The following is a 25,638-nucleotide window of genomic DNA, read 5'->3' as shown; positions in this document are numbered from 1 at the left end:
CACGAAGCAAAAGAAAATGAACACAGAATAACCTTCCCTCCCCAAGAAGAGAGGTGCTTACAATCACAGTTCTAAAGTTGTTTTTTTTTAAGGGAAGTGATGACACAAAATAAAGGACTGATGTTAAGAGACATTTTTTGATCCATCTGCACTACATATCTATATTAAAAAAATTAAGATTATTTCAGTTTACTGCACATAAACAAGCCAGATTTAGATTGCAGAATGTAACGACCTGGAATCAGATCACCATGAAACAGCAGCATCGATTTTGAAACTCTAAACTGAATTAAACGTCCACTTCTTTGAGAGTAATGTAAGGTAGCTCTATATGCTCCATGTTTATTGAAAAGTAATTAAAAAAACATATGAAGACAGGCAGTGGAACGACAGTACGTGTAAAATACATGCGTGTTATATTTTCAAGATTGGGTCCCAAAATAGGAACCACAGATGTTGAAAACTTCATGTGTCCTAGAATACAAAATTGTGTCAAATATGTGACCTTGTTATAACCTAAAGCTTACAGATTGTATATACTTAACTCTGAACAGCATGCTGTAGAATTCACATATTTAACGACAGACATGCATCTTGCCACAAAACGCACACTTTGTTGTGGCAAATATATATACAGATTTTTTTTGCAAAACATGATGGGACAGAAATAAATGGCTCAATTAAGCATTACATATCGTCCTCCTCCCATTCACAATTATATAAGCTAACAACATTTTTGTGATTTCTTGTCTGTCCCAGCTTAATGCATTTATTGGTCACCGCTAACCCATAAGAATTCACCTTTGCACATATTTCAGGCATAGTAAAATGAAATGAAATGATAATTTTTAAAGCTGCCACTCTGGCATAGAATAAACGTATTTTGTAATAGTTACTTATCTCTGCATTTGCATTTCCTTCAAGATATCTATTAAAAAATTACAAGTCATTGGCTTGTGCATTTTCCCATTTCTCACAGTAGAACGGGATAAAAATATTTGCAGTGTTAAGGGGAGGCTTCACTCAACTCACCAGCTTGGTCAGAAGGTGGAGCTCTATACATACCTGTACCACTTGCTGCACAGAAAATCTGCAACTCCATCTAAACCCACAGAACTACTCAGAAAACAAACCTGCAGTTAACTCCAAGATACAATTTGCTTCATGAATACAGCAGACCGTATCTGATAATAAACGGCTCCTTCTCCTAGCATTTGGAACAATTTTCGGTTTGTTAATAAAGTCACAGTGGAATTTTGCATTTCTCAAGTCCTCTTTTTCTTTGAAAAATACGTTTGCAATAAGATCGTAAGATAGTTGATACTTACAGGCATCTCTAATATATAACAACATGGCTACAAAAATGTAGTCAACTAAATTCAGGGTGATACTGTCAGCAAATAGAGCATCCCAGACAACCAGAAGGTCCTGAAGTGGGAATTCACGTCCAAACAGGAGCCTTACCCACCGCCTGAAAAAAAAAAAAAAAGGAAACGATGTCTGTATTTTTTTACTTTGCCAAGTATGGTAAAGCCAGGATACATAACCCAGGATCAACTGCAATCCACAACATTTTACCAAAAAATTTTGCCAAGCGTGAAGATCTGTGGTAACCACTGAATTAATTGTATTTGTGGAAATGTTACTGCATCTAAATTACAGAAGTGATACCTTACAGACTGTAGAGTCTTCACTGACTAAGATCATTAAGGGGGTGAACCTCAAAGGGCAAAACATATCAATCCTATATACCGTATTTTTGAGCATTTAATGTGATAGTGATCTAAGATGAAAGGGATAAAATGTTATGCAAGAATAGCCCGGAACAGCAAAAACAGGAGGGTGAAGTTTATGAGAAGCCCCGAAAAAGCCAGTCAAGTAAATGCCAATTGAGAGACAGATGCCAAACAGCAACTAAAACGGTCCGGGTCACACTTACTTTGAAGAGGCTTTCTCCCTGGTATTGATGACAGTGTTTGCAGCTCCATGTAAAATACGCTGATGCTATTTGGATCAAACCTAATTTAAATCTTTACCAGTTTTAGTGATACTCTGCATGTAGACTATATCGTTAATTCCTATTCATATCTGTGCTGTTTTCATACCTAGCAAAACGTAAAAATCTGTCTTAGTAAATGCAATATTTGCTGGAGGCTGGAAACTTGAGACGCAGTAGAAGAAAATTGTTCCTCAAGATTTCTTGTTTCCAGCTCTGGCTTTTACACTAACTTACTTGCTGACCTCAGGAAAGGCACTGCCCTTTCCCATTTCAGAGCAGACCCACCAGCTTTGTACTTTTTAGGTAGGATTATCTAAGGTCATATTTGAAAGAGCTAAAGAATAGTTAGTAACATTAATCCTGAAATAGTTATTACGAAATGGACTTAAAAATAATGAATTACATTTTTAGCTGGGATATGCAAATTACTACACATGTGGAATCTGTTTATTCAGTGGCAAGAAAAGATTGATTGCAAATTTCTGCTAAGCAAATTAAGTCATTCTTTAAAACTCACAAAAATTTCTAAAAAGGCAACTACAAATTTCATCAAGATTAGTTTCACTTGTAAGAATTCATGTTTAACCACTGTTGTCCCAGAACTCATTGTTGGTTAAAGGCATCTGTGTTTTTTTTTTTTTTTTTTTTCTGATTCCAGTAATAAAAGTTCATTTCTAGACAAATGAAATCCACCACGTCAGTCGAGCACATGCTTTTAAGATAGCAACAAGCTGTACAAAAAGACTCTAGTCTTATAAAAGAAATTCAAAGGGCTGTTTTGTGACTCAAGATCCTGTTCACTAAACTTCACTACCACCCTCCCCACCCCCCCACCCCCCCCGCCACTGGAACCATATGTATAAACCGCAAAAAAATCTATATAAAAAAATCCATGTACAGATTTAGAGATCACTACATAGAATTTCTCCCCTTGCAAGACATGTTCCCTTTTAAAAGTGAAAATACGTGATTTCAAAAGCCAGCATCACCTCGTCCTTCTATTAAGCATCTACGGTCTAAGGTCTTGCAACTTTTTAAGTTAGTGCAGTAATTCTAAAATTCGCAATGTTAACTATGAAAACCCCCAAACTCCGTGTGTGTCGCTCTTTGAGCAACCCCCTTTCCTGGGAGGCCATTTTCAGGCCTCAGAAAGAGAAATCAGAACTGTTAACACAAAAGCAGGGCTTAGCTACTGCATTTATTTAATACCCTGTCTGTTCCATCTCAGGAATTGTACCATATAGAGGCACATAACCCTACAGTGCCTAGCCTACAGGAGACTATTATCCTATGGTGACACAACCGTCACCCAGACTCTGTGGGAAGCCTATTACTTGCATTAACAACCCCTCCCACCTGTAAAACTCCCAACTTACCGGTTACACAAACTGTTAGGTGAGAAATTTCAGCTAAGCTTGAAGCATCTGAGCTGACTTTGCTTGCAACTACCCAAATCTCATTCAGGAGCCTTGCTGAAAGTCTAATACACTTCAAGGGAAAAAATACACCATGGTGTAATGGGATTTGTTATTAGTCTTTTATTAGAAATCTCTTTTGCTTCTTCTTTACTACTTCATTATGCAGTGTTAATCGTTTGTAGATGCAGGTTTATTCTGCTCAAGCAGAAGTCATTCCTTTTTTTCTCCTGCTTTTATATTTTCTCCTGGGAAAATTAAATCTCCGTCCCCAGAGGTATCACGTTTCACAGATGCAGACTGCTGAAGAACAACTGGACTTCCTTTTGCAACCATAATATTACCGTTAATTATTTGAACCTTCCAGTCTTAAAGGGAGTAAGCTGTTCATACTGTTTTAAATGCATATATACTAAATGCTCTCTTATTTTCTTTGGCGGCATTTAGCTCATCGCATCTATAAACCAAGGACCCTATTGCCTATGAACCATACTGCCATATGGCAGGACTTCACTCAGCTTTTATATTCATAAAAAGGGATCTTAATTCCTTAAAGTAAGTGTCCACACTGAAAAGCTGTCTTTCAAACTAACATGTTTTTACAGCTTTTACAAATATTTGCAGAGAATGTAAGACACACTTAATAATTGCATTGGATGTGATAAACTGTTTTTTGGTGGTGTGTTTTTTTTTTTTTTTTTTTTTTTTGAGATGGCTGTCTCTGGTTTAATTATTGTTCTGTCCTGTTAATCTTGCCTTACATCTGTTACACCTGCAGACTGTGAGGCTCACAATAGTATACCTTTTATCACATGCAGTAATACAGTAATTCATATTTTACCAGGCACACTTAGCAATTAAAATCTACAAAAAACCCCCTACCAGATTCTTTAAAGCCATAATACACCAAGGTACTACTACCTACACTGTAGAATATGTAACTGTATCTTCCACTTATGATTCCTATATAATTAAAGCAATATTCTCAAGAGATCAGTAATTACTAGCAATAGATAATGATTCATTAATGACCTTACGATATAGGGAAAGCAGGATAAAACTGTGCTCTAGTAAAGCCATTAAATAAGGCAATGATCCAGCCTTACCAGTTCTAGCTAAACCACAACCATTTTGACTGAGATTTACAGGACAATTTCCAAGCATCAATAAAATTAACTTATGTGTTACATATATTTAGCTGCTTATCTTCTCTGTCTTCTTGGAAGGCAGAGAATTCTTTTAAAAAATTAAATAAGCCTAAGAAATTGTTACAGATGAGGTGATACAAACAGTTTAGGCGTGTTTATGAGGACAAAACAACAAAATGAAATCAGAAAGAATAAGAAAAAACATAACACTCGGGAAGGGAAAACATGACTCTGAAGCTACTTGTAAATGACTAAATCTAGGACCTACAACTTGTCAACAAGTTGCCTAAAAATTCTGCTGTAACAGCCTGTTTTCAGCCATTTATACTCTTACTAAACTCAATCTTCAGTATAATTTCCACTCCAAGCATCTGCTCAAGGCTTGATTTTTTTTTTTATTAATTGATACTATTCATTAGAACAAGGTTAAAAAAATTCTTCTCATGCTTAACTTTTTTCCTCAAGCACTTCATTACGAAGGTCTAGAATAAAACCAAAAAGGTCTCTGGTATTTTTTCCTTTTTGCTGTGTATATTAAAAAAAAAAAAAAAAAAAAAAAAAAAAAGCCCAAATTTGATAATTCCTTGGTTGACCTAAAGAGAGCAAAGTGTAGCTTTCCACAGAGTATGTTCTGCTTCAGCCTAACTCTTGCCACCAGCCCAAGGGTGCATCTTCCATCCTGTCCTTCACCCCAGCTGCACTCTCCTACCTGCACGGGAGATGGCAAGGGTACCCGTTACCCCCCCGTGATGGCTAGCGCCGCTCAGCAAACGGGATGGTGGAGGACGCTGTTCATCTAGTTGCCCACGCTTGCAATACTCAGTAGTGGGAGTTTTCTGGAGAAAGGAAGGGTCAGCAGCATTTTGCAGGACGTCATTTCATTTTCAGCGCAAGTTTCGCTGCGTTTTTTTTTTTTTTTTTTTAATAAGAAAATTAAATGGACTGTATTGAAAAAAACGCCATCTTATCAAAACTAAGCACTCGGAAGCTGAGAAATGCCAGAATTAACATCAGTTGTTTACTGACTGAGAAAATGATATGTAAGCTCTGTCTCTTTAAACTCTGTCATGAATTATGTTCAAGCAAACATTTGTAGCCAGTGCAATTTACTATGTAAAGTCACGGTCAATAATTTAGGAGAAAGGGTAGACAGACTTGAGCTGTGATCTGCTTGTTCAAAAACGAGATATGGAAAAAGGATGAGGAGCAACATTTGTAAAATGCTTTCAAAAGAACTTAAAGCTGTAGGGACGATAAAGAATTACATTGTTCCATGCCAGCCAGCAAGCGCTGCTCTGGGCAGACCTGATGCCCACGCTACGATATCAGAGGTGTGTGTTGCTACCCTATGGCCCCCGGGTGGGCTGCGGCTGAAGAAGGCTGGGTGGCTTCGCGGCTGCCCTGCTGCAGAAGTGGCCGCAGGACCAACACAGGAGCCACGCTTCCGCAGCAGCGCTCGTCAACACTCCCACGGAGGAGAAGAAAAAGCAAAGACAGCTGTAAATACACAGCAAAAGTATCTCAAAAGAAGATATCTGATAGCAGGAACCGTCCCGGACCTGCTAGTCGCCACAGGCAGTCAGAAGGGAGACAGGCAAGCTCAAGCAGAGGATGAGGAAGGTCATTTATTTTCTTTGAATGACATGAAGGAGACCAACCAAGACAAGCTTTAGCAACACTTCAGCTCAGACCTGTTACACAGTCCATTTCTTTAGTGTTCTGCCTCCTTTCTTCATAAATCTTGTTTTTACCAAGACTCCTGTGGCTTTATACAGTTCAGGGATTTTGTATGGAATGCCCTGAAGAGATTAATAAAACCTTCAAATGATACAAGACAGTGAAAGAAACATACCCGAAGTATAATCACAACTTTTTCTTTCAGCTACTCTTCTACAAGAGTCTTTTAGGAAGGGAGGTAACTGCTCAGGCTGCATGAGAAACTTAATGATCACAGATGAGAAGAAAGTTCAAACAGTTAAGTGTAACAATTAAAAAAATGACATGTCTAAAATAAACAAAACTTTATTACAAAAGATAATAAAATAAATTATTAAGATCCAGTATTTTGTCAGAACAGAAAGAAGCACGTGGAAGCCCAATAAAGCCAAAAAACTGGTGGTTTTTTGAAGTCATGTGGGAAGATCACCAGACTTTCAGAGATTTACAGAAACCTCTGATGTGTTCAATGTAAACGTTGAGCATTTTACACAAACCACACCTGCAGATGCACACCACCCATAAAGGATGTACAGTGAGACATTGTTACAGCATATGTTCCATTTTTTTGCCTTAATCTACTTAACTTGTGAAGGGAATGAAAACAGACATCTTGCTAGAAGATGTGTTTACTTCAACCATAAATTCAAATGTTAATTCTGGATTTATTAGATAAAATTATGTGGCCTTTGTCATTTCAGAAGGCTGACAAGATGATCAGGTTTTACTTAGGTTGCAAAACATTTAAATATAGATTCCTACCACATCTTGTCCAGTAGTGTATGCTGATTGTACAAAAGCGCGTGCGATAAAGAGGGAAAAAGTGTGTGCCAGCATCTAACAAATCATTCAGCTTCTCCTTAGAGATAATAGAAAGTATATAAAAAAAGATTCTTATTATGTGTGCACATACACCTGCCTTATCTAAGTAATTTCAGGTTTGTATGTGGAGTCCTATTCTGCCAGAGAATGACACACATGCTTTGGTGTAATCAGGATCTAGGTGGGATTACCTTGTCCTGCACTCCCATGCAGGTTTTTCATTTCACCCAGTTTCTCCTGTACTGGCTACATGAAGCTTTGGTGGATCACTGCAGCACATCCACGCATCATGGCTCTGCTGCTGGGTGGATACAAGGTAAGTTATTGTTTTCTTTTTTTTTCTTTTTTTTTCTGGTTCAAATTCTGTTTGGTTTATGGTCACATCCATTCATTTTCAAGTTTTACATAGTTATATTAAAGCCCTCTCAATTTTAAAAACTATGGTAAGATCTACAGGCTTTTTGTTCCACAGCTTAAACACTGGGGACTTATGCAAAGATAAAAATTACTGCGATCGAAAACAAATAAAAATGAAACCACACATTTACATTATGGATTGTATGGGTTTCAAACTCTACCATAGGTTTTCCTGTCAGAAAATAAGTATTTAAAAGTAAATAATAATGATAATAAACACTCATTTATTAATATAGACCCATTCAAATTTAGGCTAAGTGATGAACAAGAATACTGTTCATAGTTTACATAGAAAAAGGTTTTGATTTGTCCTATTGAAACTTCCTACTGCTCTAAATATCCTGATATTTTAATAGCAATTACCTTATCTAACACAGACTAGCACCCCTCTTCAAAATGAATACTTCTAATTATATTTTTACAAATAAATGACATAAACATTTAACGGTTATGTGGATTATTTCCTTTCCCATTTGGTTTCTTTAAGATTACTGGCAAAGATTACTCCATTTTGCATTTGAGAAAAAGTCTGTCTGTTTTTGGAAGACTATGCATTTCCTTATTAAAGAAGGTTTTTCCTCCTAAAAAAGGAATTCCTAATAATTACCTCCCCCTCCTTACTGTAATTTACCCCTCATTGCAAAAGCATTTACTACTGTCTTAAGTGAGACCCATTGTAACAGACTCACTAGCAGGAATGTGCTGAATGAAAAAGGTGTTATTGCATCTTTGTAGCAGTAGTGTTTCGTATTTTTAGAAATTTTCTACGATAAAAGTCCTGAACCTGTTAGCCTGCTTTGGGTAGGTTCCTGTCCCAGTTCTTAACTAACTTTAGGCACCTGTTTTGGCATTGGTGCTGTTCTTGGCTTCAGATTTTCCAAGGCTGCCACTGTCACCTACTGGTGCTCCCCACCTGCAGCCATCTTCCTGGTGGCACCAGCAGCCCAGGTACCACCAGTACCTTAGGCACGTTCACCAGTGGTGATGCCCCTGCAAGAGGGAAAGGTAATTTTCCTTCACCTTCTTGCTAAGTTTTTGGTCCCCAATGCAGTTCTAGCTTATCGTGCTGGTTTAAGCGTTGCTGATTGTACTTTCACGCTCTTCTGAATTTGTTTTGGAAGTTGTTTCATGTGAGTTTACGGGAAGCTGCTTACTGGTGACAAGAGTGATGTATTTTGCTTCTTCATGCAGCCAGGTACATTTCTCCTGCCAGTTCACCCTGCTTCAGTGTACATCCCAATGATAAGGAACTTTAAAAAAACCAACTGACACAGTGTATTACTGGCAACCATACTCACTAAAACCTATCCCTGATTTTAAAACTCTGCTCAACGTTTCTACTACACTCTATAACCAGCGTACCTGGTTACACAGGACATAGAAAAGGCTGGAGTACTGAATGCTGTCTGTGCCTCAGTCTTGACTAGCAAGCCTGGCTTTCAGGAATCCCGAGTCCCAGGGACAGAGGAAAAGGCTGCAGGAAGGAAGATGTACCCTTGGTGGAAGAGGATCAGGTCAGGGAATCCTTAAGCAAAGTGGACATAGGCAAGTCCACGGGCCCTGAATGCAATGCACCCCCGAACGCTGAGGGAGCTGGCAGATGTCATTGCGAGGCCACTCTCAATAATCTTTGATCAATCATGGTGGCGGGGACAACGTCTGAAGACTGAAGGAAAGCAAATGTCACTTCTATCATCAAGGTTAAGAAGGACCCAGGGAACTACAGGCCAGTCAGCCTCACCTTGATCCCTGGGAAGATGACGGAGCAGCTAATCCTGGAAAACATTTCCAGGCACCTGAAGGACAAGAAAATCATCGGGAGTGATCAGGGTGGCTTCACCAAGGGGAAGGCAGATGAATTCATATCAGCAAAAAGGCACGTAAAATACACACCGAAAGATCACCACAGGCTGCTCTGCCCACCCACAACAATCTCATAAACAAAAATAAAGACCCTGCAATGACAGGCAGAGCATTACAGAAACTTGCCTAAAGATGTGGTGGTTTTCCATACTCAAATTTTTAAATTCCGATCAGATGTTATTACAAAATTCTGGAGCAATATCATGTAAGATTGGATCTCATTCAGAGATTATTGGATAAAGTCCTATAAAAGCAAGAATTCAGACTAATTAAACTTATAAACCTGTATAATATTGGGTTACGGTTCTGATTTTGCAATTTATTTGATTGATCTTCTTAATCTAAAACTCCAATAATATGACTGGCTTAAACAAGCTACTAACATGGATGTAATTGATTCACCTTTTCTTTACCTAATGGGTCAACTTGCTTTTGACTTTTTTCTCTGAGAGAATTCTAGTTTCTCTGCATATTAAAATGTTTTTTTTTAAAGTAGTAGTTTTACTTGCAGGCTTTGCCAATGGTTCTCACATCACATTTGCAATAGCCCATTTCTGGAAAAGCTGGAATCTAAATTTATTTGTAATGGTAATTATGGACTAACACATTGTAAGACACAATGACTGTTTTCGTAACCAGTACTGATCTCCATCAGTTTTAGCTTGTACCGGCTTGGTTAGATTACAGACACTTCCCCTTTCAACTTCATCCCTCTAACATTTTCAGAGGCTATTTTGGTTTTTAGATACTACAAGACTGTAAACTTGCAGAATAGGAAAGAGTAAAAAAAACCTTTTTCATTAATCTGTTTAATTGATTTGAAAACGGACTTGACTAGTACTAGAGACAAGTCTGCAAATGGCTTTTCCATAACACTAAAAACTTCAAAAACAGAGTTAGGAACTGAATGGGTTCAGAAAAAGAAAACATAAACAAGTTTCCAATTTTTTCAGCAGGAAAGATGGGAGAAACTGGACATTTAGGTGGAAATTTGTATTGTGGATGTAACTCTTGCATGATCAGAGACTTGCCCTGAATGTAGCATTTAATTTAAAGAAACTCTCTGAAGAGGGAGAAAAGTTCATTGCTCATTTTTTTTCCCATTCCTCCTAAACATGAAAAGCTAAACAACTTCAATTTTAGTATTTCACATACACATGGCTTAGTAATTAACAGCTATTACAAGCACCGTACTGAGACTGCTAGCCTGTGTTTGCAGTAAATACAACATCCACTTACTGGACTATAACAATTTACTAACCACTCATTACTGTGAAGGGCAGATGAAACTGTTGTACACCAGCAGTGACCTACAGGAAGAATCATCATAATGAAATAACTAACACGGTTTCAGCCATTGCTGATTTTTGTAAAGGACAGAAGTTCTAGACATTTGTCAAGATTCTAGTCAAGGTGCTTCAAGTTGATAACAAATACCACAAATCAAAGCTGAGGCACCCAGTTTTTAAATCTTGGCCAAAATACAGAGGTAACAACATGAAGGGTCTAGCTGTTATACCATGACTCATTTAGAAATTATCTGGACTAAACTGTGCTTTTTATTCAAAGGAAAAAGACTGAAGAGTACTGCTGTGCTTCTGCAAAAGAACTAAATTTAAACAGCACAGGCAATACTCAGATCTAAAAAGCAAGCTTCAGTGAAACAAAATGATGGTGATAAACCAGAAGGAGCAGAGGGGGTAACCACATTCTACTGGAAAAAAACCTTTGAAGTCAATGATAAACACCCCTTAAATGCAAGGAGTATGGGACTTCATCTCTGATACTATCTAAAATCCTAATTTCATGACCAGTACCTGCACTAGCAAGAGAAAAATGTAAGAACTTGAAGGTGTGTCTACTGAATGTTTAATGCTCTTTGCTTCTATGCAATTAAAACCTACAGTCCTAAATACTGATGATGCATGTGCATTTTGTTTTGAAAATCACTGTAGAGTAGCAAAAACATTTTCTTTTTTTAACAAAAATAATTACAAGTGAGTGATTTTAAACACTGTTTGCTGCAACAAACCTATTGAAACAAAAGAGGCACTTCTAAATTAGCAAAGTTCCTACTGATATCAGCCATTAGCAATTACAAACTCCACCCCCCGATCTTTTCCATCTTTAAACAGCAATGATTAGATTTGGTTTTAAAGTGGAGAAATTATATCAGAAAAACAACTCTCAGTGTTGCAATTAAAGTGCAGTTCTTAAGATGGTAAAATAAATTTGCTAATAGCTTTATCCATTGATTCAAGATGCATCCAGTAGGTTTAAAAGATACAGCAATTCTTTTGTACAATCTCTCTGTAAAAGAGGAATCTATAATATTTTACTGTTCCATATTGTTAAATCTTCTATAGAGTTACTACATTTCTTTGTAGAATCCACTTGGGCAAGACTCATTCAAAAAGACAAGTATTTTAAAACAAAAGGAAGAGATACAATTTTGTTAATAGCTCTAAAGTAAACAAATAAGCACTGATAAAATATTATGAAGTTTATATTCTATCTTGAAGACTTCTCCATCACAATTAAATAAAATGCCTTTTCTGTCCATAAAAATTTGAAATTGACAACTGAACCATCTCTCTGTTAGTCTGTATCAAAATGTTCAAATAAATGATTTTTTTTCTGGTAATGTTAAATAAACCATATCAAAAAATTCAGGAGATTTCACTTTTTTTTTTTTTTAATTCTTCAGAAACTAGCTGCCTATGTCCAGCAATGGAACCGCTACCGGAAAACACGCTGTATTCAAACCAACAAGGCACCATGCCTGTTCTGACTCTACCGCTACTTTACCAAACCACGTTAGTCTTTTTCTCCTTTCTAATCCTATTTCTCCACCACAGCTGGTTTTGGGTGTTACAGAGAATTCATTTGATAATGAAGACAGTTTTAGGTTTTCATAGTAAAATTCAGGATGGCAATACACCCCAAAATAGGCATTATAAAGTAAAAGGGTAACTTTAAGCTAATTAAAGCTGGTTTCAGCAGGGATAGAGTTAAATTTTTTCCTAGTAGCTCGTGCAGCGCTGTGTTTTGGATTTAGCATGAGAATAATGTTGATAACACAGTGATGTTTTAGTTGTGGCTAAGTCGTGCTTACTCTAAATCCAGGACTTTTCCAGTTTCCCAAGTTTGCCAGTGAGCAGGTGCACAAGAAGTCGGGAGTGACCAGACAGAGCCAGGACAGCTGACCCCAACTAGCCAACGGGCTATTCCATACCACAGAACGTCATGCTCAGTATATAAACTGGGGGAAACTGGCCAGGGCCTGCCGATCGCTGCTCTGGGACGGGCTGGGCATCCGTCAGTGGGTGGTGAGCAATTGCACTGTGTTTCGCTTGGTTTCATTTTTTTTTCTTTCCCTTTGGGTTTTATTCTTCTCTCTTTCTCTCTCCTTTTCATTATTATTATTATTGTTCTCATCATATTTTCTTTTATTTCAATTATTATATTGTTCTTGTCTCAACCCATGAGTTTTACATTTTTCCTGACTGATCCTCCTGTCCCGCTGGTGGGGAGGAGGAGTGAGCGTGGCACTTAGTTGCCAGCTGGGGTTAAACCATGACACTCCTTTATCTCATAAAACTGCATAAATATATGTCAAATGTATCTGAAGTAAAAGGGCATGGCCTTTACAAAGCGATAATCTTTCAGTTGGGCTTAAAGCATAAGAAATTGAAATTGTGATACTTTGATATGAAGAGAACAAAAAACTTATTAAGCTATTTGGCAGCTGAGCTCAGAATAAAACAGGCACCAGTAATGAAGACTTTATTAACATCAACAAAATCTTACTATACACATACCTTTTGCAGAAGTCTTATCCTAGTATTTGGAAAAGGCCTGCTGATTATGCAGCATATGAGCTCAGGTAAAACCAGACCACCACGGATAAATAAATTATTTGCCAATGAACTGGTAAGAAAAATGTGTAGCTGTAGCTGGACACCGAAACAGATGCAAAAACCCACTAGACACTTTCCCCTTGAGAGTCAAAATTAAACAGCAATAAATAAACCTAAAATGGACAGAATTCCTATCTACTGCCTGAACTGGGGGCTTATTTCTGCAAGCCTCTTTATAATTAAGTATATAACATTTCAAAATCTCTTTGTGGCTCTCCACTCCAGAGGATAAATTTATTTATTTTTTAAAATGAGGAGAGAAGATTTATATCATCACTGAATTCAATATTACGTCTATTGTATGCTCTAAAACTAAATTAAGAAGCTGTTCAGAGGCCATACATGCAGCAGTCCATTTCAATCTATTAGTCTGGCTAAATGCCTTCATATATCCAGTGAAGGGAGTCATCATCATCAATCTGCCAGTTTTAGTGACCAGTCAACTACATGTTGATGCATGCACTGAGGAAACACAAGCGTTTCCTCCCTTCTGTTGTGCTCCTAAACATAAGAATAAAGTGAGGCCGTTCCAATAGGTAGCACACAAAATGATGATTTAGCTCTTAGTGTAAAAGTCTTAGAATCACCACTTCATTTATAATCTTAGTTCAAAGACACAATGTCAGTTTGCAGCCCAATTCCATTATTGAGCCAGGTAAGGCAAATAAAGAGTTAATTAATTTTGCCTGGTAAGTCAATTGCACCATTGTTATCCAGTGTCTTGCTTTCATTTAATCTGTTAAGCAAAAAAATGCAGACTTTGTTTTTAGCCTTTCTGTATATACCTAAACCGAGTTGTTTTACATATTAGTTACAAGAATAGGAACTTCAACTTTTGTGAAACAAAGTACCTATGAAGTTTTGCGTTGTGTAGCAGCAGGCTCATAGGAACGCTGCATCTTTTCAGAGATGCACAAGGGCTTAGTGGTCTCATTTAGCTACCTATGTGCCCCTGCAGAAGCCCTGCTAGCAATAAAATACTCTGGTGTCAAACAGCTAATTCATTAATTAACCACAGTATTTGCTGGAAAGGAAAGCACTAAACAATGCGGCACAGAAAGTGCAATTGCGGTTGTTCCAGGTCCCTGTCTGCAGTATGTGTGGCAGAGGCAAGCAATGCCTATGCTGTTTCTAATTATTCCAATTATCATGGCACACTATGAAAACTTGATTAATAACACTGAAGATATTGTTGTGGCAATTAGCCATATGGTTGTGGGACTTTATTCTGTCACGATTTAGCCATTAGCATCTACTTATGTTTGTCAGAACAGAGCATCCGTGACAAGTTGGAGTTCCGCTCACCTTGCCGAGTCCCTGGTGAGCAACACCAGAGAAATGTTTATTCCTGGGAGCCCCGTGCCTGAGTAAATTTTTCATGTGGCATCCGGCCTGACTGGGGACAAATGTCAAGTAGCTTACACAACGACCCATCAAGCCGGGCTCTCTGCAAAAGGCACCTCATGAACAGCTTACCAAGACAGACTTCTTTCAGGGGGGGGGGGATTTGACCAGTAAAATCAGTGTCAAATGTCTTGGATTCATTGTTTTCAACCGTTAACCATTGAGACAGCATGTAGCTACCCTTATTTAGACATGATGAAATGCTCTATTCTGATTTTACACACCTATGAGTTACATATTACCGTGGGCTTGAAATGTAGATCTCCAAGCTGAGGGACTACGGGGCAGCAGTACTGTCAGGCTGGTCAGCCAAACTGACAGCTACAAAAGCTATCCATTTTTATGAGCCTTCCTTTTCAGACACAAAGTATATGTTAAAAAACATACTTGTCCTTCCTTTTCATTTTGTGGTCAAAATAACTGCTCATCTCTGAAAGTTCACCTCTAAGACACAAGTAAAAGCTTTAAAAAGCTCATTTATTAATAACGTAAGGCTGCCCCCCCCCCCCCCCCCCGGCCCCGAAAGCAGAGCACTAGTCTTACCACTTCTCTAACTTGCAAATCAGCTAGTAGAAATGTGTTTACATCTGCATGTCACTCAAAATCAAAATGTTTGCAACTAAGGATAATTCCCAACTTGACCAGTTGTCCACAGTTAAGAATCAACAAGTCAGTCGTTATTAAAAGGAGTAGGAAGCGTTAAAGAATCAGCATCTTGCTGCACAGGGATGCCATATATACAACTGATGAAAGCGTGCTGACCTATTTTAGACATGAGAGGAGGAAGCAATAACCCAAGTTTATGGAAATGGCAATGTTAATATGTAAAATGACACTCCATAAGAAGTTTCTAAGAAGCACAAACCTTCAAGAAAACCCACAGTATTGTAGAAATTCACCAGCTCCTGTTAAAAAGAACAGTAAGAATTGCTATTTTTTGAATACACATACCTCTCTACCTATATGGTAGCTTTCCTCTTATAGTTACTATCTTCCATCTGTATAGATCTTTCACACACTGTGAGGAGACAGATACATCGTTTAAAACCATAAAAGTAATTGTAAAGAAATAAAAATAGACCGAGGACTCTGAGCAGGTGTAATATTTTTAACTAAATTTAACTCGCTATTTAATTACAAGAATTTTAGTTGACAAGACACCTGGGCATAAAACTTGCTGACAAATGTCCATGTAAGAAAACAAGAGAACACTTCACACAGCTCACTGCTAACAGGGATATATCAGCAAAATAAAGTTATTAGCAAAAGAGAGGGATGGGATGTGCTTCTCGTCAGACATACCAACTTTTAATGGAGTGCTAGTTCTAAGGCTGAAAAAACCCCCCAGTAAAGCCTTTTTTTCCATTTATGCCCTTTTGATTGAGATGATCAAGTTTGTTTTTAAATAACAGTGTTTGTGGAAAATTAGATACTGACTGTCCTAGAAATCCCATCTGTGCACACAGACACTCATATGTGGAGGGGGATCGGGTGTAAAGGAGGTAAATAATTCAAAGAGGTAAACAAGGAGCGAAATAAATACTAGGCAGGAATGAAGAGGAAGGATAGACAAGAGGGAACAGAAGATTTACGTAAGGAAGTATCAGTGAGGATTTTTTTTCCATAGGAGCTGCGGAGAACAAGGTGAACAACCTAAGGGGTAATTTGTGTGCGTGTGGGCAGTGGGCTCAGCCCTAAGCCTGTGTAAGGGCTTCAGCTTTCTCCTTAACCACAGAGGGTGCTTGTAGGAGGTGAAAGCAGCAGCACATGGCCTTGCTCAAAGTTTAACTGACTGTTGTCTCCAAAAAGGTCCCTGCAGGACTCTCCCCGTGGCCACCACATGGCTTCTGAGATGGAGAGAAGACCCTGCAGCTGGAGCCACAACCCTGCGGAGGGAGCAGAACCACCGTTTGCCCGGGCTGTGTTCTGTTCTTTGCCATGCTGGAGATCTGCTTTCACCTTGGCAGGCCATTGCAAGAATACAGTTGTGATTACAATGAAATGAATAACGAGACTGCAGACGATCTGGTCTGACGGTTAGGATGACATATGTTTTCTACTTGTTATCCAACTGCACGTTTTGGACATACTATAGATGAATATATGCTATATTTTCAGCTAGTACTGATAACATTTAGAGGAAACGAGGAGGACGGAAGTGGAGTTAAACACTGTGCTATCCACATCGGTGGTCAAATCGTACCATGCCTGAAATCCGGACAGATCAGATAAGACCATAATCGCTCCTCCTTGGCCAAAATACAAAGCCTTACAGCAAGCCATGCTTCAAACAAATATTGTGTCCCAGCTCCAGCCATGTTGTATAGAAACAATGCAGGCTGTTTCTTTTCCATTTCTACCTTATTTATACAGGCTTAAGTATTTTACAGGAACTTTCTACTACGTGTATGTCGATTTCTGATTATCTTTGGCACTGCAAACTTGGCTGGAACATCTAGACCCTATTTTTGTCTGCTAATTCACTATTTCAGATTAATTTATTGTTATACATGGACCAAAACCAGCCACAATGACAAATATGCCAGGTTTTACAGTGTGGCCACCTCAAAGAGGTGCTCCGTTTCAAGAATCAGAAAAGCACTAGAAGTATTCCTCCAGCAAAGAATTCAAGTTCCAATTTTCTGTATGCTTCTCAGAAATTTCAAGGTAGAAAAGGGACAGTAGAAATCTCTCTCTGGCTCCCTGGCAGAAAACCTGTTGCACACTTATCCATTTGAAATAACAGATCTCTCAAAATGGCAATAATTTAAAGTCTATTGTCATCTTTATACTCTGATTTGTTTCCTTAAAACTGTATTTCAACTTACTTCTAAAGCGATGTGCCTTTTTGTGAACCACCCTCTTTCCGCTGCTAATGTGAGAGGTGCACAAGGGACATTTCAGGATTGTTTTTAGGCAGCTTGAACAAGGACCTGACACCCTAACCCTCTGGTATTTCCTACAACTGGCAAATGCAGACGGGGAAAGTGTCCGTCAGATGCGACAGAGGTGAACGCCTGTTTCATTGGAGGCATTTCCATGAATGCAGGTAGGCTCTTCTGCAGGCTGCTCCCTAGCTTTTAGGAAAGTAGAGATACGGGGAGGGATGTGATCAGATACAGGATAAATGATCCCTACAGGAGGTATGAAAAGGAAGGGCTGGAGGCTATTCATGTCTAAAGCCTATTTTATTTGACCACACTCTTCCATGTTCCAGCATAATGAAGCCACAATGTACCCGTCAGGTAAGAAGCCAGAAACATGCCTGGTGTTGCATCTGGTCTAGCACAGCCAAATGCATTTGTCTGTTAAGCCAACAGATCATCCCAGGCAGCACAACACCTAGCTCTGGAGACCACCTGCCAGATGGACCGAAACAGTCCCCTCAGATTGTGGGAACAGATCGCACTGATTCATGATAACCTCAACAATTCCTTAAGGCACATCTTCTCAACTCAATTCTTGCTCATGGTTGTTTGGGATGTAGGTGGTATTTTATGTGAAGGAAATTATGCTATTGAATATTTAGTTGGCTGTGACAGGTAGAATGCATACTTTGAGGAGGTGGCATCTATCTCTGTCAGTTAAACCATGGTGTGAAAACACTTGACAACAATTATTATAAACTCTCTTAGTGCTTTGGATAGTATTCCACAATCTTAGATAAGTGATCACATGCCTGCTTTTAAAAGGCCACTGTTCAGGATACCAATCATTTATGGATTTTACTTTCACACAGAACATACATGGTCTCCAAAGGACCTGTTCACAGAAAAGTTTAGCAAGCTTTTGATGTCCAAAACAGGCTGACTCAGCAACAACTCTGATTTGGATGAGAGAATTCGAAAACGTGGGCTACCCTTGCAGCATTATCTTTTTTTTTTTTTTCCCCTTTCTTTTTCTTCTGTTAGAAGTTCCAATTCTGAGGTTTATACTCCAAGGTTCAAAGAGATTTATACTCTAAGACCTCACTTATACTTGAGAAAAACAACTTGTACCACAAAAATTATCAATCACATTCAAATTTCCTATTCAACTGTCTGCTGAAAATTACCTTCAGAAAAAGCACATCATCTCAGACTTCACCTTGGCTTTGTGAGAATTTGTGGACTCCTGGGAGTTCATTTTGCTTCTGTCCAATCATTAGTAACAAATAGGACTTTTTTTAACCCAGCATCAACTTTAGGAAAGCACTTGCTGAGCACAGTAAGAACTATAGCATGGAGAATAAAAGAAGTGAAAGCACATCCATCTTTGGAAACCAAATGTAACCCACAGGATGAGGCAAGAGTTTAGGAATAGGAAGAAACAGCCACAGGCGAATTACTGTCCGTATCACCCTCCTCTCTTTATGGAAGATAAGCATAATAACTTTCACCGAGTACTATGTATTAAAATCTTTCTCAAAGAAACCCTTAAATTAAAAATCCGTCTTTAACATTATTTTAAAACAATTATGAATTATCTTTTCATGAATACCACAACGTATAAAATGATGTTTTTTTCACACATCAAATACAGAGGCTAAGATTCACGCATATAAAGGATATTCTTAGCACTGCCTAAGATGAGTGAGGGTAATATTTATCAGCTAATCTATCAGCATCAGAACACAAAAAAAGGTCACCATTTCTGATTCTGAATGTGTCCTTCAGAAATACAAATTTTACGTACACACATCAAGAAAGAAGCTGTGTATTTGAGGCAGGGATGGTGCATTGTATAAGACGCAGTTCTACTGGCAAGGAGGCTCTTTGAAGGCTGACTGGTCAAATGTAGAGATGTTATTTTAGAGACATTAGCAAGTTTGGAAGTAATAAACTTGAAAAAAAACAACCCACATGTAAAAGAGACCAGTTTTATGGCACACTGCTTTCTCTCAACCTTATATTTCAAAATCTGTAAAGTACTTCTCTCCTACCCCTAGTCAAAAACCACCTTACCACTTGACTCCTCTGCTAACGATCCTCTACTCCACAGATATCAGATACTTTTCAGATTCACTGGCTGATAACTTACTAATTAAACTCAGAGCAATAACCTTAACTCACTTAGGTTTTCAGTCTGATAGGTCTACTTTGGATTTGAAGAAAAGCTTGTGTGCATGAAAGCCTGTGTACTTTTTCAACCATAATGGTGGATTTAATGAAAGATTTTATTACTACTTAACACACCTTGTCTTGCTACATTATTAGCCAACCACGTCACTATGAACTGTTTCATTACTGATACGAGTAAATGAAGCATATACTTTCAGGTACATATTTCTTGTATTTGGTCAGCAATACTAGCCAAGAGATGAAGATACCTGTAGTAAAGAAGCATTTTTTCCCTAGTGTCTAAGTAAACTTCCTGAAGTACTGATGGTAAATCTTTTTAACGTCTAACAATAAATTTTATTTTAACAATACCCTTTTGTTGTCTCAGTGAGGCACGGGCCTACTGATGCTGAACTTGCACTGAAACTACTGATTTAGCATCACTGCCTTAAACTCAGACATCCTGCTACACAAGGGGACAAATCAAACCTCCCAGGTGTTTTGACAACCTTTTGCTGAACCAGTTGAAATTTACAGAAGGTAAAACAGAAGGTAAAACACTTAGGTTTTGAGTTTTTTGAGGTTACGCCCCTTGTATAATCTTTTGACTACAAACTCCCTTCAATTTAATGTTGAGTATTAAAACTCAAAGGCATTGAACCAATTGCTGTCAGTTGAGCCATTGCACAGATATGTGCAAAATTATTAATTATATGAAATGCAGATTTACTGAGATAGTAAGTAAACTCTTAATGGCCAGGATATAGGTGACTTGGGTGCTAATAAACTTACGCAACCTGGATGATGAAAAACTGAAGTGAAAGGAAGATGACAACAATATGTTCCATTACTATCAGCAATTTTGTACTTATTGATGATGATACAACTGAGACTGGTGTAGCTGCAAGCATGACATATGTTTCCAGGAACTTAGGCCAGAGGAGGTGTTTTAACCAAGGACATAAACCTCTATCAACACAACAAACTGGGCACAGTACAGAATCAGCAAGCTAGCAGTGGCTTTAACCGATGTAGACACTAACTTTGTGGAGCTGAATGACTTTTTGTGTTGCATTTTTGCAACACCTGAGTTTCTTTACCATGCTGAACTGCTCCAGTATAATTCATTCAAGGCAAAGATGAACGATGCTTCAAAGCAGAAATCTGAAGTTACACAGTTAAAACTCAGGAAATGCATATACCTTACTCCTGTCACATGGTAAAATCATAGTTCTGCATGTACATCTCCTTTAGTTCTGATTTTTATCAAAATATGCATAATTTTAACACTAATTTCTATTAAAATATGCATCATAAAACATAGCAGATGCATGCAATTAACATATTGTATTAACTTCTGCATTTTTTAGTCTTTATTGAATCTTCTGTATTGAATTAACTTAATTTTGCATTTTCTTTGTTTTCCTTTCACTACCATAAAATTATTTGGCTTTACTAATGTTATTCTAAATGGTTTCAATTGGATCAATTCACTTATTGGGGTGAAGAACTGAGGAGGGGTCAGGACGTACCTTAGCTACTGAAGTCAATTTTCTGCTAGACTGAGTCAAGAGAGCAACGCTGCATCTGTTTGTATTGTTCTGTATCGGTAAATGAAACTTTCTTTTTTTTTTTTTTTTTTAAACAAAAGCTTGGTATTTGCAAAAGCTGTAAGACTGTGGAGACCATAATCTAAAATCATGAGAGCCACAATTTTTATGACTACAATCTTCTTTTCCTGGTGTTCAGGCAGTGGTTTTGGGGTGGATTGCGCTGCGTGCGTTCTGATGAGACATTTACAGTCTCCTTTATGCAAATTACCCCAGCAGCTGTTTAAGAGCTGTGGTTGTCAGACCAGGCAAGGAGAATGTGATTTGGTATGTCACAAATGGGGCAGGGCTTTATTAGGCTCTGCTAGAAAGTTTTAGCAGATGCCTTAGCACAGTTTCAGTGTGATCCTGTAACCCCATTATAATTTTATTGCTTATGGAAAGAAAACCACAAAAATCTCCCAAATACTGTGGGGATTCTCAAAAATGAGCACTTCACACAATGCCTATTTCTGAATTAAGTGTAAATAATAAATGTAATCTAATCATTTAGAGTGGAAAACCTGCAGTTTTCCCCAAAGAAATCATATGCAGCTGAAGGAGCTTTCCTGGGGAAATGCCCAGCAATAACACCTTTAAGACTAAGAGAAAATTTTACAAGTAACTGATGGAGACTGGTTTGCATGTTTAAGAATGACTCATCATTAAGCCAGTGCTACCATTTACAGGCGTACACATTAAGATCCTTTGAGAAGACTGCCCATGGAAAGTGCTACACCTGGATTAACACTGGACATCCCGTGGTCAGGAGACTGATGAAAAGATCGACAGAGGATTCTTTAAGGACTGAAAGACAGCCCCATCTCCTTTAATTCACTTCCTGAGAGTGTGAGTTAATGTATTTGCTTTTTATTAAGATTCATCTTGTCCTGATGTGTATTGTTCTTCTTACTCTTGTCATCGTACGGCTCCAGAACCTCACTCCTACAAATAGCAAGAATTACAGCCCCCTACAACATTTGGATATTCCATATATAATTTGAGCCCATTTTGCATAATTTTCCTTTCGACAACAATTGTCCAGCTTCAGCTCACTCACTTTCTTACTCAGTTATTCCCTGACACATTTCTAGAGACCAATTGTATCCTCTCACCTTCTGTTTGACTTGTTTATGTATGTTAAAATCTCTTAAGCTCCTCTTGAAAAGTGATGATGATCAGAAGAATGGGCAAGCTAGAGGCTAGCAGCTATACGTTAGCCATTTGGATTAATCTTTTCTGAATACAGTTAAACAGAAATGTGTATGGCATTTCAGATGAGGTCTTACTGCTACCTGTACAATGGCATCAACACTTTCCTATCTCTTCTAGAAAAACAGGTAGCTTGATAGTGTTTGTCTTTTACACAGCTCATCAATTTGGTGGCTCCTAGATGTTGTGACTCACTTTCAACCTGTTACTGAACTTTTTTTGGAAGTAAAAAACACAGTCCCCTTTTCTTCCCCTCTATCAACCTGTATTTTACCAGTTGTGCCTCATCTGGCTGGGTGGACTGACATCGCTAATGTTGCCACCTCGTGACAACATGTAACATAAAACCATATTTAGAGGGAAAACTATGAGGTTTTAAGCCACTGTAAGAATTTTGCAGAATACTCCAGACTTAGTTTTTTAAAAAATGTCAATAAGCTGTAAAATCCTAAGTCCTCAGAAGAATAATGTGTCCAGTCCTTACTGAAGTCTATTCAAAGACTGAGAGTTGGTAGCATTTGAGTTTTACACAAACACCAAAATGAAATACTTCTAGAATATAAATATATTTACATCATTCAGTTGAGTCTGCAGTTCTCTGCTATTCATCTAACGCCAGTTTCAGCTCTCCTTTCAAGTTTGGGTAAAGAACAATTTGGGCTACGAACAAAAGAGCCCAAAGGAGATGACCTGGAGTGAAGGATCAGTGAAAACAGCTGTTTGTAACAAAAGTTGAATTTTGACCTCACTTACATTATTTACTACAGTAAATATTATAACATATATGAAAAATCTTTTCAGGTGCCATTTGCAAATGTTACAACAGTAAAGTAGATACTGAGGGAACTAGGCAAAGGATAAAATTCTGTAACAAAACAACTTTAAGGGAAAGCTCGGTACAGTAAGTATATTCTCCTTAATATTGTTGTGTTTCTTAGGAGGAGATACACTCTTCCAAGATTGAAGGTCCATGCTCTGAAAACACTACCCCAAAAAACAACTGAAAAGTAAAGAAAAAAGGAACTTGAATCCACTTTCCATGCGTGCAAACACATAATGCAGTCCTCCTAAAGCCTGGTTGCCAAGCAAACGCTTTAGATCACAGACTGATGGATGATTAGGCCGTTGACCACCCAGAAGAATCACTAACACAAGCTCTAGAATTGAAATATTTTTTTCAGAATACAGGCTTTTCTATGAGGAAACTACAAGTAACTGCAACAAAGGATTTCAAGATAGTATGATTTAAACCAGCAAAATGCAACAAGTTAGGGTTTCACCTTTTCATCTGAGAGTATGATGAGAATAAACTTCTCACATTAGCTGAAAACTGGGTAGGGATATAGAAGATCTACTAAATCTCCTCTATGAACTACAACTTAAACACTTTCTTTTCCCCAAGGACACCTTTCTCCCACTCTTGCACAATAACCTCTCCAGTTATTTCATCTGATCCCCCAGGAATGCTGATTTCCCACTTAGAGCAAATTCTTGAATGGTTTGTCTCAGTTTTATATAGAGGGCTGTCTGTTACCAATTTAGTGTCTGCATTGAAAGTGTCCACAATTTTATGGGAATACTTTACTTTAATCATGATTTTTTTTTTTCATTCAGCATTTGCCTGAACCTGGCTTGTTGTCTTTGTGAAAGTGTTCAAGTATAAAGAACTACCATCTTGAAATGACCACTGTAATGAAATGCTGTATCTAGCTTTGAAACCCACTGTATGGGTTTCCCAAACCAGTTTTCTGGATGCCCAAACATTGTTGCTTTCCCCTGCTTGCAACACCTCTCCACCTGGAAGCAATGGAACCTGTTGGGGACTTACCTAAGAATGTATTTCAACCTGTCCCCAAAAATATCTCAGGCTTTCTTCAGACCTAGTTCAATGAAAGTAGCCCCCTCTCCATTCACACCAAGAACCCCATCCTCACTTTCTCCTCACGTACCCACCTACCAGCAGCTGACACATCCCTCTACCATCGCCTCTTTAGTAAGAGTTGTCTTTTCTGTGGCTTCTGCCATTTGGAATATTCTTTTCTTTTCCTCTCTGAGGTCTAGTAACCCAGCTCTGTCCACATACCACATCTCTGTCCTGTCCTCCTCTTTGTCTTTTTTTAAAAATACCAAGTTACTGGTGGCTTTAAAACCAGCCTGGGAAGACAGGCAGGAAGACATCACAAAACTGAACCAGAGACAATTTCAAACTTTTGTTAAAAAGGTGAGGAAGAACTCAGGTGGTCTGAAATACTTTCACTAGTTTACATTATAAAAAAGTCTCCTAGAATGAGAAATGAAAGTAGAATAGCCCTGCTCTGCACAATAAAATGCTCTGCAGACAGCCTTAGGTCCCTCAGACCAGTCGTCCCACTGCTTGCCTTGCCCACCCCTGGTGAGGTCTGGGAGACGTGGGGCACTACGAGCTCTGAGGGCTACCACAGAGTGGTCACAAGTGTCCGGGTGAGCAGCTTCTGTCAGGACCATCTCTGCCAACACCAACCATGGCACCTGAGCAGCCAGCACCACCTCCACCAACACCAACCGTGGCACCTGAGCAGCCAGCACCACCTCCGCCAACACCAACTGTGGCACCTGAGCAGCCAGCACCACCTCCGCCAACACCAACCGTGGCACCTGAGCAGCAGTGGCCACTGTAATGGTTTCTGCGTCAAGGCGGTTGTACCACTGACAAGGCCAGACGGGTCAGGGAGGGAACAGCAGCAAGGATGCGTTCCCAAGTGGAAACGCACACGTTGTCCTTGCTGACGCTGGTGGTGGTTTTGGCTGCAGAGTGCCGATCCCTGGCGTGTCTCAGGGTCCTCTCTGAGATCCGTTGTGGCTTTACAAGTTAGAGATGTCAAGAGAAGTCATTTTAACTCACATGCCTTTAGGAGTAATTATACATTTAAATGATTAAACAAATCAGGAAGAAAACATATCTACTGCAGAACGAAAGCAGTTAACATTGAAATCCTTTTTTATATCAGTATCACAAGTCGTTTGTAAATAACATGCTCATTTTAGATATGTAAGGAGTTCTGCCATGCCCTGCAAAATAAATTATATTTTATTGGTGCCCGGGTGTTTCATAACT

The 25,638-nt window shown here is 38.5% G+C and overlaps 1 protein-coding gene across 6 annotated transcripts in view; it reads right to left on the bottom strand.

Annotated features, from left to right (window-relative positions):
- Positions 1–25,638, bottom strand: part of TBC1D5 (TBC1 domain family member 5) — a 366,944-nt gene that overhangs the window by 121,398 nt on the left and 219,908 nt on the right. For all 6 annotated transcript variants that reach the window (XM_080386447.1, XM_080386448.1, XM_080386446.1 and 3 more), the window contains one exon: positions 1,329–1,471. In XM_080386447.1, the coding sequence (XP_080242573.1) occupies positions 1,329–1,471 (143 nt within the window). The remainder of the gene's footprint in view (positions 1–1,328; positions 1,472–25,638) is intronic.

Source organism: Falco punctatus (genome assembly GCF_963210335.1).
Source record: "Falco punctatus genome assembly, chromosome: 4".
In the NCBI taxonomy this organism is placed as follows: domain Eukaryota; kingdom Metazoa; phylum Chordata; class Aves; order Falconiformes; family Falconidae; genus Falco; species Falco punctatus.
The sequence above is the reverse complement of the archived record's forward strand: the minus strand, read 5'-3'. Positions and strand labels throughout refer to the sequence as shown.